This window comes from Balaenoptera physalus (genome assembly GCF_965194825.1).
Source record: "Balaenoptera physalus genome assembly, chromosome: X".
NCBI lineage: Eukaryota > Metazoa > Chordata > Mammalia > Artiodactyla > Balaenopteridae > Balaenoptera > Balaenoptera physalus.
The window spans coordinates 16,788,117-16,801,017 of NC_138903.1; the positions used below are offsets into that span (position 1 = coordinate 16,788,117).

The 12,901-nt window shown below is 40.7% G+C and overlaps 1 protein-coding gene across 16 annotated transcripts in view; it reads right to left on the reverse strand.

The window, feature by feature from the left end:
- Positions 1-12,901, reverse strand: part of ADGRG2 (adhesion G protein-coupled receptor G2) — a 140,569-nt gene that overhangs the window by 28,326 nt on the left and 99,342 nt on the right. For 11 of the 16 annotated variants that reach the window (XM_082446990.1, XM_082446978.1, XM_082446988.1 and 8 more), the window contains 6 exons: positions 11,534-11,587; positions 8,117-8,172; positions 5,273-5,331; positions 2,469-2,508; positions 1,960-1,997; positions 181-275 (listed from right to left, as the gene is read on the reverse strand). In XM_082446990.1, the coding sequence (XP_082303116.1) occupies positions 181-275; positions 1,960-1,997; positions 2,469-2,508; positions 5,273-5,331; positions 8,117-8,172; positions 11,534-11,587 (342 nt within the window). Of the gene's footprint in view, positions 1-180; positions 276-1,959; positions 1,998-2,468; positions 2,509-5,272; positions 5,332-6,042; positions 6,171-8,116; positions 8,173-11,533; positions 11,588-12,901 lie in introns of those variants that run through there. The other 5 variants (XM_082446989.1, XM_082446977.1, XM_082446987.1 and 2 more) reach the window with 3 other exon arrangements.

Here is a 12,901-nt window from a genome sequence, read left to right on the forward strand (position 1 = left end):
TCACCTTTTAGAGCTCCTTAAAAACTGCCCAAGGGAAAAAAAAAAAAAACTGCCCAAGGACAAGAGTCAAAACAGAAAGCTGTAACATATGTAAATTTATTCATTGTATTTTCAATTTTGAAAAGAACACATCAAAGTCATGTGAAAATGAACACAGCAATAAAGATAGAGACAACTTACCCATCGGTCGAATCTTTACTGTTTGCAAAGCAACCATCACAGCACATATGTTCATTGTCTTATGCAGTTTTATCGTGAATGTACAATTTAATGTGCTATAAAGAGAAATATATATAACCAGAGTGTTACTAAACTGGAAACCTACCTACATATTTGTAATTGCTTTTTCAAGCTTAGAGTGAGGAAAGGGGGCATTGACACTGTTAACTTGCAATGTAACCCCAATAAGCTTGTAAACACCCACCTATCATGGGCTGAACTTTACCCCAAAGACTTTCTAGGACGAAGAATTTATAGAGGTTTACATTCACAGGGACTGCAAACCAGAGACCCTCTGACCACACACAGCTGCTGAGTCGTTTTTCCTGCCCGCATCATGAACATACAGGGGTGAGGCCTGGTTGCAAAGACAAGCATCCTGACATCTAGAGTCTTACCACCCACCCGCACCGCCTGGTGTCTGGAGGCATTTGTGTTTCCATCATGAGAGCCCTTTCACATACCAGCCTAGATGAATAGCAAGGTCTCTTAAATCCAAAATCTTTCTGGCAGTTCAATTCAGGTCATCAGATAACCAGGAATTTGACATTCTGTTTCTTTTTTACTTTCGTCTTGGTTTAGGTGAACAAAATATTAATGTTGCAACTAATGAAAAGTGAAATTACTAAATACGTATAGTGAACAGGAATCCGATCTACAATTTCATGGAAGACTTGCCTTTATTTGTACCAATGAACCGTCTGATGAGTAGAAACTGTTATTTTCTAGGACTTTTACTCTCACAGAATGCTCAAGATTCGAGTAGTGAGATTATCGACCTAAAAGCCATTGGCTTATGCAGCCAGGACAGCCAATGGACATAATTTCAAATGATAATCTGTGTAATCTCAAATAGCTGTCAGGCAATCTCTGATTCATCCTTGCACACACTTTTTTTAAAAAAATAAATTTTTCTTTATTTATTTTTGGCTGCGCTGGGTCTTCGTTGCTGTGCGCGGGCTTTCTCTAGCTGCAGAGAACGGGGGCTACTCTTCGTTGCAGTGCGTGGGCTTCTCACTGTGATGGCTTCTCTTTTTGCAGAGCATGGGCTCTAGGCGTGTGGGCTTCAGTAGTTGTGGCTCATAGGCTCCAGAGCACAGGCTCAGTAGTTGTGGCTCACAGGCTCTAGAGCGCAGGCTCAGTAGTTGTGGCTCGCGGGTTCTAGAGCGCAGGCTCAGTAGTTGTGGCGCACGGGCCTAGCTGCTCCGCGGCATGTGGGATCTTCCCGGACCAGGGCTCGAACGCGTGTCCCCTGCACTGGCAGGTGGATCCTTAACCACTGTGCCACCAGGGAAGTCCCGACCCTTGCACACACTTTTTATTTTCTTCTTTTCTCTTTCTTTCCTATCTTTTCCTTCCCCCTCTCTCCTTTTCTCTCCTAGCTCCATAGTATGTTCCTTCTTCTCTGTGTGGCCTTCACCCTGACTGGACCACTGGGAGCCATTTGTTGGTCCTATTGGTGGCCTGTGGGGCTAAGGGCACTGATGACCCTTAGCTTCATAGAACCAGAGGCAAATGGCCCAACACCACCCACCCCTCTGTGCTTCATAAAGAAATGAGAATATGGATGTGACAGTGATATGTGTTTGGAAGAATAAAAAATTATATATCCAAAATGTCACTAATGTGTATTTAGTTTAGAGGAATGCTTTTGAATTTGCACCCTAAGACTCCTTGTACTTTATTTCTCATGAGTAGAGAAATAAGGTTATTTATATAAAAGTATTAAAAATGACTGACCTTTGGGCCTCTGCTGTAGCACACACTATAAAATAAGTCTGAAACAAAAGAAAAAAAATACATGTTAGTTTGACAGATGAAAATGTCAGGCAAGATGACCCAGGACTAATCACAGCATCACAGAATCTTAAAACCACAAGAACCCCTAGGAATCATCCAATTCACATTCCTACCAGATTAATGACATATGATCAAAGCTATTCAGGCCATACAGGCTCTACTTGGATACCTCTAGTGTCAGGAAACTCTCTACCACATAAGGGAGCTCATTCTCCCGGAGCCCTGATTTTAAGAAACTTGGTTTTACATACAGGAAAATCTACCCCCTTGTAATGTCCATCCATTGAGCCTAGTCCTGATTTTTGGAGTAATGGAACTAGCCCATTCATTCTTATACATGACAGATTTGGGGTAATTTGAATACATATCTCCTCAGGAATACAGAACTCCATGCTCTCCCCCAAATAATAACAATAATTATAAACAAGTACAGGATGTACTATGATTACCTCACTTAAAGTTTGCAGGGTTTTGTTGAGTTCTGATCGTCTGTTAATAAAATGAGAAATTGATATGAAGGAGATCATTGGTGATGTTAAGTTCAAAATAAGTTAGATTTTTAGCAATTAAATTAAGCATATGGTATTTATTGCTTGCAGTGTTCACTTTGAAGAAATACTGGGTATAACAAGAGATTCCTATGTGGGAAAAGTTAATTATTTATATGACAAGGGAAACTAACCAGACAGAAGCTGTATCGGTTCTAGCCAACAGCAAGATATAAATTATGGTTGAACAATCTTATCTCATTAAGCTACTGCAATCCCCAGGCAGCTGCTTCTGGCAAAGGGCCAGAGGAAGAGCTGGCCGGAGGCAAGATTTCTGAGAGGGGCCAGCCACTCACCCTGGGGGCCCTCTGTCTCTGATTTCTTCCTCATTCTCTCTCCAACTGACTCCACCTGCCCTCTAGCACTCCCCAGCCCTGCCTTCCCCTCCTCACAACTCCTCTTTAGGAATTTCCCTCATTCCTCTCCTCCAATCCCACTCCAACAACAGTTTTATTTCTTCAATGTGGCAGAGCTTCACATGAACTTAGGATGAAAGAAATCTAGTTAAAGAACTCACGCTAAGGCAGCGATTCTCAACTGGGGTGACTCTGCCCCCGCCAAGGGACATCTGGCAATATCTGGAGACATTTTGATTGTCACAATTGGGGGCAGGGTGCTCCCTGCATCTAGTGGGTAGAGGCCAGGGATCTGTTACACATCCTACAATGCTCAGCACAGCCCCACATAACAAAGAATGATCAGGCCCCAAATGTCAACAGTGCTGAGGCTGAGAAATCCTGCTCTAAGGACTGGGCAATAGTTCTTGGCTCCAGGGAAGGTCTGGAGAGAAGAGAAGCATCGTGGCAACAGTAGTCAGCTAGCTTTTCAAGCTGGCAGGAGCTGCTCCTGCATAACTGTGCTCAGAGACCACCTTCTTTCTGGGGTTTCCCTGGCCACTCCAGTCATGTCCAACTACTCTGCCTACTCTATATTCAGACACTCAGAACATCCTTTGGTAGCCTGTACGTGTCACCTTCATTGCAGGGATTATACTGTATTGTTATCATTTGTTTGCTTCCTGCTTCTTTCCTATCAGACTCTAGACTCCTGCTTCTCAAAATTGGCCTCGTGCTGGAACCACCCAGGGAGTTTTCAAAAATACCAATGCCTGCAACTCAGGCCCCAAATACCGATTTAATTGTTATGGAGTGTGCCTGGATAGCAGGCGTTTTAAAGGCTCCCCAGGTGATTTTAATATACAGTCAGGGTTGAGAACCACTGTTCTAGACCCAGTTTTCCATCTCAGAGAGTTGGGTTTATCCCCATTTGTATCCCCAAGGCCTAGCACACAGTAGGTGTTCAACAAATACTTGCTGGCTTTAAATGAACTCATCTATATTTCAAGTCTAGCAATTAAAATGAATTACTTACAAGTATGCTAGGTTGTGTTCTATTTACGAATTTGTGAGTTTAAAAACGTTTCCTATCACATGTGTTTTGTTTTTATTGAAACCTTGGAAAAGTTTTTCTCTTCAGTGTCATCACAGATACTCCTCAGAGCTTCTGGATTTGGTTCAAAAGTTTACAAAAATCTCTTTTGAAAGATAATAGCAAGGTTGAGAGTAGATGAATTTCACCTCTGAAGCTGCTTCCCTGCAGGAGGGCGAAGACATGAAGTTTCCCCTTCCAGTGACAGTCAAGGTAAGACTGTCTGCTGGCCGACATTTTGACCTATTGTCTAACTAGGAGCATTTATTTGTAATGCATTTCTTATTGTCTGTGCTTACCCTTGTAAACTGAGGTCTACTTAACACAGACCTCTCTCTGACTTTTGAATGACCGATGCCTCATGAAAGCATGAGTAAATGATATACATGGAGTCCTACCTTGAACTCTTATTTCAACCTGGCTGGCTACCAAATCATATAAAAACCCAAATACCATTTCAAATGGAGCTCTTGAAACCGTGGGTAACTATTAGTCAAATCCATTTCGCCTATAACCTGCCTTCACTAATCAAAGTCCTTTTAAGACCTGCATGTCCTCCAAGCAGCATGTAGCCTAAACAGTAAGATGTTTTCCCAAGTTGTTTTCCAGGAACTTGGAGTCAGCTGTGTCTAGTTCTAGCTGAACTGGTTAAGGCTAGATAGGACCTCTGACCCTCCAACTGCGCATGCGCGAGTGTCCAATGTCCTTGGCATCAGAGGGCTGAAAACTCCATCCTCAGATGGTGCTAGGCGCCTCCATTTTTGAACATGCAGAGGTCTGTAGCTTAGTAACACCTGCACAGAACAAAGATTACCCAGCTTTTTCCAATCACCTTTCCCCATGCTCCCCACGCTCCCCAGCCTCAGACTGCCCTGCCACTTTATTCTTTACCTCATAAATACCCCAAGTCCCTGGTCTCTGGGGAGGCAGATCTGAGACTTGTTCTCCTCATGTGGCTGCCTTGGGAGTAAACCCTTCTCTTTGCCGCAAACCTTGGCTTCTCAGTGTTTTGGCTTGCTGTGCACTGGGCAAAACGAATCTGGTTTGGTGACACTCTTACATAATTCGATAGCATCAAAGAGAACAGCCTCACAGGGATATTAGTTGAAGACAGGTGACTATGGTTAGTTTGCAAAGATCTCAAGAACCAATTCTTTATGACCTCTGGGGTCTGTCTCTTTCCTATTCTCAGTTTCCAAAAGTACAGATAGCACAACAAGTATCTTTCCATAGTTGATGTCTTAAGTTTTAAATCAAACAGCAGATTGATTACTCACTTCAATTCCCTTAGAGACAGGATTCCAGTTGAGGTGCCATTAGCCATAACTTGATTCTGCTAGAAGCACAAAATCATTAAGAATACAACAAATATTGTTTTGTTTTATAACACTTTCTAACAAGAAGCTGTTCTTCAGTTTTGTTGGGTGCCCAAAGAACTACACCCCAAAGACTGTGATTTGTAACTGCATGGAATATTGTCTAGCAAACGATCAAATACATATTGGGTGAGTCAGTTTTTGTTTTTATGTTTTCCTTAAAAAAAATATTCTGAATCAGCAAGTCTGATGTGCTAATTTCTATCTTTTGTTGTTCCAAGGGTTCCCCCAAAAGAACACTATTAAAGTTCTCTATGTGAATGTAAAAAGGGACACTTGGTAGCAACCATCACTGCATTTCTAGCACCTAGCTCATTGCCTGGCACATAGTAGGTGCTCAGGAAATATTTACTGAATTAACAAACTATATTTAGCTGGGATCTTCTGAACCAATCTAGGTTATGGGAAGGCTGATACTACTGTGTCTGAATCCCCCATGGGGTGAACAGGATCAGATTGAGAAGACAATTTTTAGATTCAATAGATTACATTTCTTATTGCTAGGAGTTTCTAAGATAATTTTAAATTTTGACTGGCAATAGAACTGTATCACATAAACACTCTATTCAGCATCAAACCTAGTGAAAACTAAAATATAATTTTTAACAAAATACCATGATTATCATGAAGTCAAGCCCTCTCAACAAAGCTAATGTTTCAACAACACGTACTTTATTTAAATTTGGTGATAAGATGTCCCGGCGAGGGGAATAACCAAGATGGTGGAGTAGAAGGACGTGCTCTCACTCCCTCTTGCGAGAGCACCAGAATCACAACTGGCTGCTGGATAATCATCGACAGGAAGACACTGCACTTCACCAAGGAGGATGCCCCACGTCCAAGGACAGAGGAGAAGCCACAGTGAGACGGTAGGAGGGGCGCAATCAGAGTAAAATCAAATCCCATAACTGCTGGGTGGGTGACTCACAGACTGGCGAACACTTATACCACAGAAGTCCACCCACTGGAGTGAAGGTTCTGAGCCCCACGTCAGGCTTCCCAACCTGGGGGTCCGGCAACGGGAGGAGGAATTCCTAGAGAATCAGACTTTGAAGCCTAGTGGGAATTGATTGCAGGACTTCGACAGGACTGGGGGAAACAGAGACCCCACTCTTGGAGGGCGCACACAAAGTAGTGTGCGCATCAGGACCAAGGGGAAGGAGCAGTGACCCCGGGGGAGACTGAACCAGACCTGCTGGTGTTGGGGAGTCTCCTGCAGAGGTGGGGGGTGGCTCTGTTTCACCGTGGGGACAAGGACACTGGCAGCGGAGGTTCTGGGAAATGCTCCTTGGCGTGAGCCCTCCCAGAGTCTGCCATTAGCCCCACCAAAGAGCCCAGGTAGGCTCCAGTGTTGGGTTGCCTCAGGCAAAACAACCAACAGGGAGGGAACCCAGCCCCACCCATCAACAGTCAAGTGGATTAAAGTGTTACGGAGCTCTGTCCGCCACAGCAACAGTCAGCTCTACCCACCACCAGAGACTCCCATCAAGCCTCTTAGATAGCCTCAACCACCAGAGGGCAGACAGCAGAAGCAAGAAAAACTACAATCCTGCAGCCTGTGCACCAAAAACCACATTTACAGAAAGATAGACAAGATGAAAAGGCAGAGGGCTATATACCAGATGAAGGAACAAGAAAAAACCCCAGAAAAACAACTAAATGAAGTGGAGATAGGCAACCTTCCAGAAAAAGAATTCAGAATAATGATAGTGAAGATGATCCAGGACCTCGGAAAAAGAATGGAGGCAAAGATCGAGAAGATTCAAGAAATGTTTAACAAAGACCTAGAAGAATTAAAGAACAAACAAACAGAGATGACCAATACAATAACTGAAATGAAAAATACACTAGAAGGAATCAATAGCAGAATAACTGAGGCAGAAGAACGGATAAGTGACCTGGAAGACAGAATGGTGGAATTCACTGCTGCGGAACAGAATACAGAAATAAGAATGAAAAGAAATGAAGACAGCCTACGAGACCTCTGAGACAACATTAAATGCAACAACATTTGCATTACAGGGGTCCCAGAAGGAGAAGAGACAGAGAGAAAGGACCCGAGAAAATATTTGAAGAGATTATAGTCAAAAACTTCCCTAACATAGGAAAGGAAATAGCCACCCAAGTCCAGGAAGTGCAGAGAGTCTGATACAGGGTAAACCCAAGAAGAAACACGCCAAGACACACAGTAATCAAATTCGCAAAAATTAAAGAGAAAGAAAAATTGCAATCATTGTTGCTTCTGTTGTGGTCATCCATGTACAATGCTTGGTGTCAGTCTATTTATCTCTTGTAAAAATAAAATACAGTGTGTGTGTGTGTGAAAAAAAAAAAAAAATATGTCCCGGCATTTCCATATACACAAAGTATATGTACATGCCTTCCCACACAAAGACATATACAAAAATGCTCTTAGTAACATTATTCATAATAGCCCCAAACTGGAAGTAACCCAAATGTCCATCAACTGGTAAATGGATAAACAAATTGTGGTATATCCACACAATGGAATACTACTCAGCAATAAAAAGGAACAAAGTATTAACACATCCAATAATGTGGGTAATCTCAAACGCATTATACTAAATTAAAGATATCAAATACAAAAGACAAAAAAATAAATAAATAAATAAATTTGGTGATAAAAGTAAATATGCTAAATATCAGAAATAATTTGAACCTTAAATCTTTAAATACATGAAAATTCACTTTTTAAATTGCAATTTAAAAATCTTTAAAACCTACCTGGGTAACATTGCTTTCTTCATCATATTGAAACATGATCTCACCTCTAAAAAAGGCTAAAAATAAATTTTCAAAAAGAAATTTGAAACTTGCATCCTTAAAGTTTGAGAAATAATACAATACAGAAAAATATTATCAGATTACTTTATAAACAATTTCATCAAATTCTTTGTTATTCACATTTACTTTCTTTTCTATCAGAAAGTTACTCAACGATTATCAATCAGTATAATTTTCAGAAAATATCAACTATACGTTTTATGTGAGAATGCAGAAAAAGAAAAAACTTGTCCCCTTGTCAAGAAATTTTATCCCTATCTATGTGCTTCGCATCAGGACTTTGTTTCCCTTAACGATGTTAACTGGGGGAACTGTGGCTCTAACACTGCAAATCTTTTTAAGCTGTTATAGTTGCACTTATGGGAGACATGGGAGGGAGGGAAAAAGGATTTCTCAGCAGTTACACAGCCTTATGAAAGTCTATTTATTCCTTGCCATTTTGGGTTTTTCTTTTTCTTTTTAAAATACAGCTACCAAATGCAATATCTTTCCTAGGAGCAAAGTTGAGATTTTGCTTTGAAACCTGAACAGAATGCAGAGCAAATCCTTTCTTCAGCTGAACAACTCATTGTGGCTTTCGTCCCAGAAATGCCAGAAAACCCTGTTCTGAAAATGCTTGCCTTGGGAAACACTGAACTCAATTTCAGTCAATGCCATTTCCTGCAGGGTATACTCGGAAGGGCTTTGGCTCTATCTGGAGACAAATAAAATGTAGACTCCTTAACAGAAGTACACTGTGTGCACTTCATAATCTACAGAGACAAAAAACTGGCCTCCTGATCAGAAGGGCAAGGGATAGCATATAAACTAGAGCAGGGTGCAGCCAACTTTTTTGGTAAGAGATCAGAAAGTAAATATTTGAGGTTTTGTGGGCTATATGTTCTCTGTCGAAACTACTCAACTTTGCGGTTGTAGCATAAGAGCAGCCATAGACAGTATATAAATGAATGGCATGGCTGTGTTCCAATAAAACTTTATTTACAAAAACATGTGGCAGGCTATTATTTGGACTATGTGCAGTAGTTTGCTAACTCCTGAGCTAGAGGGTGGAAGGCCTCCCTGTCTCATCTTATATTGCACTACAAAGTACAACTGATTCCCACAGCCAAGGACCGAGTGGTCCACTTCCCCTTAAAATGGCTGACAACACCACTAGGCCAGTGATTAACATAATTTATCTATTCCAGCAACCTTTCTACTGAGAACCTCAAACTCTGCATATTGATACTGAAATTTCAATTAATACACTACATAATTATTAAAAGTAAAGATAATTGATGGGGCTTCCCTGGTGGCGCAGTGGTTAAGAATCCACCTGCCGATGCAGGGGACACAGGTTTGAGCCCTGGTCCGAGAAGATCCCACATGCCACGGAGCAACTCAGTCCGTGCGCCACAACTACTGAGCCTGTGCTCTTGACCCCACGAGCCACAACTACTGAGCCCACGTGCCTAGAGCCCGTGCTCCTCAACAAGAGAAGCCACCGCAATGAGAAGCCCGAGCAGCGCAACGAAGAGTAGCCCCCGCTTGCCACAACTAGAGAAAGCCCGCACGCAGCAACGGAGACCCGACGCAGACAAAAATAAATTTAAAAAAAAAGATAATTGATACATGCATAGAATTGCTCGTACATTTTTGCAAAAATCTTAGCTTTTAAAAACTTATTTAGTGCCTGTGTGTGTGTGCTGACACCCACAATTTTTCTCCCTTACCTCTCCATTCTCCAAGTTCATCCCTCAGTCTTATTCAGCACATGCTGAGTTTCAAGAATGTGCTGGGAGCACAGGGGTAGCAGAGCAACCAGGAAGCCACCACCTTCTGACCCTCAGCCTAACTCTACCTGGTCAGCTCTCAGTTTTTTCACCAGCCTCCATCTCCCTTAATGAATCCAGATTGGAATCTGAAAGAAGTGAAGGTTTCTAGTTTCTGGCAGGATATCGTGGAATTTCTGTTGACAAAACAGTAGGTCCCCTGAAGAGGATGTTTTCACCAGACACTAAAACAAATGGTCAATTCAGTACCTTAACTGGGGAAAACATTACTCTAACCAGCTTCCTGGCATCTGTTATTCAAGATGACCAGTTTTTTTTTTTGACTTAATGTTCAATTTTCAGTTATCAAACATCATGTAGACATAACACTAAGCTAGACATTAGTCACCAGTCCAAAACATAGATGAAGCATGAAAATAATGAAATTATGGAGAATTCAGTAAAGAGAAGGGTAAGAGAGGAGGGAGAGGAGAAGGAGGAGAGAAGAGAGTTCCACAATATATGAAAGTGAAATGTATCCAACAAGTTTCTTCTCCCTTTAATCAAAGCCAGCTAACACTTTCCTGCTATATTCGACCTGGAGCATACTATCAGCAGAAACCTCATGTAAGTAAACCTCACATTCACATAAATAGAAAGTGTTTGTGGAACATTCTTTCAATGGAAGTTTTCTTGTTTTCTAAACTATCCAACCTTAACTTACTTCACTTGAAATTGTTTCCTATGTTTTTCAAACAAATTATTAAACTGTTAAAAGGAACAGAATAAAAGGAAAACATTCCTATAATGATTGGCTTTTTTGTATCACTGGAGCCACACTAAGACTTTAATATTATAAAATACTTTGTTACCTTCCTCTTCTTTCTTCCCATGGTCCAGTTCTGACCTGCCACACCATGTTTTTCTGTTTTTCACATCTCTTTCATTGGTTTTAATAAGGAAGGGAGCCCAGAGAGCCAAACCAACGTCAGAAAAGTGGTTGTTTCATTCCTTCTGGCCCATGGCAGGAGGGAAAATATTCCCATTTCAAAAATAGCATGTTCTCAAGCGATTGCCATCTTAATTTTTAAAAATAGTGGACAGTCTAGTTAGAGATGGCAAAATACACTATGGGCACTACTGCAATTAGCGTCCAATTAAACTAGGTGTACGTAAGATTTTCAACATTCTAGCAGAGTGGTTTGTTTTATTTTTAGCAAAAGACAACATCCTGTTTCTAAGTTATAATACTTAAGGTCCTATGGAAAACCTTGAGGATTTTATATACAAGAACTGGCTTTCAATAATTAAGTTCATTATTATGTTCATAAATCAACTCTAAGGGCATTAGCTATGGATTTAAAGCTATGGTGAAAAATATTTGGTGCAGAGCTTCATGTTCTCATATTAAGGAAGTTAACCCATTATCTCACTTTCAGCCTGTTCTAAAATTTGCTTTTGTTTTCATTCGAGACTCTTAGTAGCCAGGTGTGATGAAAGGAGATAAATCAGAGGGGCACACATCACATACTCAACGGCAGGAAAACAAACCATTTCTCTGTGGAGCTAATTTATCTGCTAATGTGTAGTGTACACAAGAACTAACCTGAGTCATTGCAAATAGATGACAAATTGCAGATATTTCTCTGGGGTTTGACACCTGCAAATAAAACACAACACAGCGGGTTAAGCATGTAAACACCTGCACTTACACACTGCATTAAGAGAATTCACAAATTCAAGCATTAAGCGTGTACCCAAAATATTATATGTTGGATATAATTGGCTGGATGAATTCCACAAAGACTAAAGGAATGAGAATTTTCATTTCTTAGTAGTTCAGCTATGGAACTGGACTCTACTATTCTTTAGTATGTCAGTGTCTGATCCCCTACTCCCTAAAATTTCTTTGTCCCATTCCCAATTAATCCCTCTTCTGTCCAATATAAAAGGAACAGCATGAATACAATCGAGTATAGAGACTTTAAATGAAATAGCCCTTCCTTACTCATAGGTCTTCCTTCCTTTCCTAGGCAGGGGAGTCCATGAACACTCTAATGCTGGTCTTATCTCCTTATGCTAATGTATGTATGAAATAACATCAATGTCATGATGTCATTTCACATGGGCAAAAACTAGAAAATTCAAAAAATATTTGCTGAGCACCTACCTTATTCTATAGGCTTTGGGAGGTTCCAGATACAGACCCTGCCCTCAACAAGCTTACAATCTAGTGAGTGATATTGGCCAGTAAATAAAAAGTTATAGTGAGGGCAAAATGGAGTGATGGCCAGTACAACAGATGACGTAGGCATACAAAGGAGGCAGAGACGAATGGGAGGTGAAATAAGCCATGTTAGAAAAAATACTTCATACATATTAACCTGAGAAATACTTTCTCCTTTGGTGAAAGGAGAGGTACATCTCTTCTTTGATTTGATTTACTCCGCTGAGAATCTTCCCTTCATTAATTTCATCCTTTTGGCAAAGTATAAGAAATCTATAATAAATGTGAGGGGCAAATGCTGATAATGTATTAGCAGACTGCCAAGGGGAAAAGGTTGTCATATTAAGAAATATTTTGATGTTCCTGTTAGGTCTGGTTTGGTCAGAATTAACGTATGCAATGCCTGATTGCTATTTTATTTCTACAGTACTTTATGAGTGCTTAATTCTTTCCTAAGAGAACTAGTTTGGACACAAACTAAAATTATAATTTGAGTTAGTGCATGCAATGTGGTTCCTGCCAGAATGATTTAATTGACATTTGGTGTGTAGGCATCACATTTCAGCTAAGAGTTTTGATTCTGTGAGCAAACTGAATTTAGGTGCCAAAAGTTACCTGACATGTAGATTTCTATATTGTTCCATAGCAATGTTACCCACACCAAAAGAGAAAGATTTCATTTTAAATATACTTGCTTATGGATATAACTCACTGGAAACATACACTATGCAAATACTATAGATTACT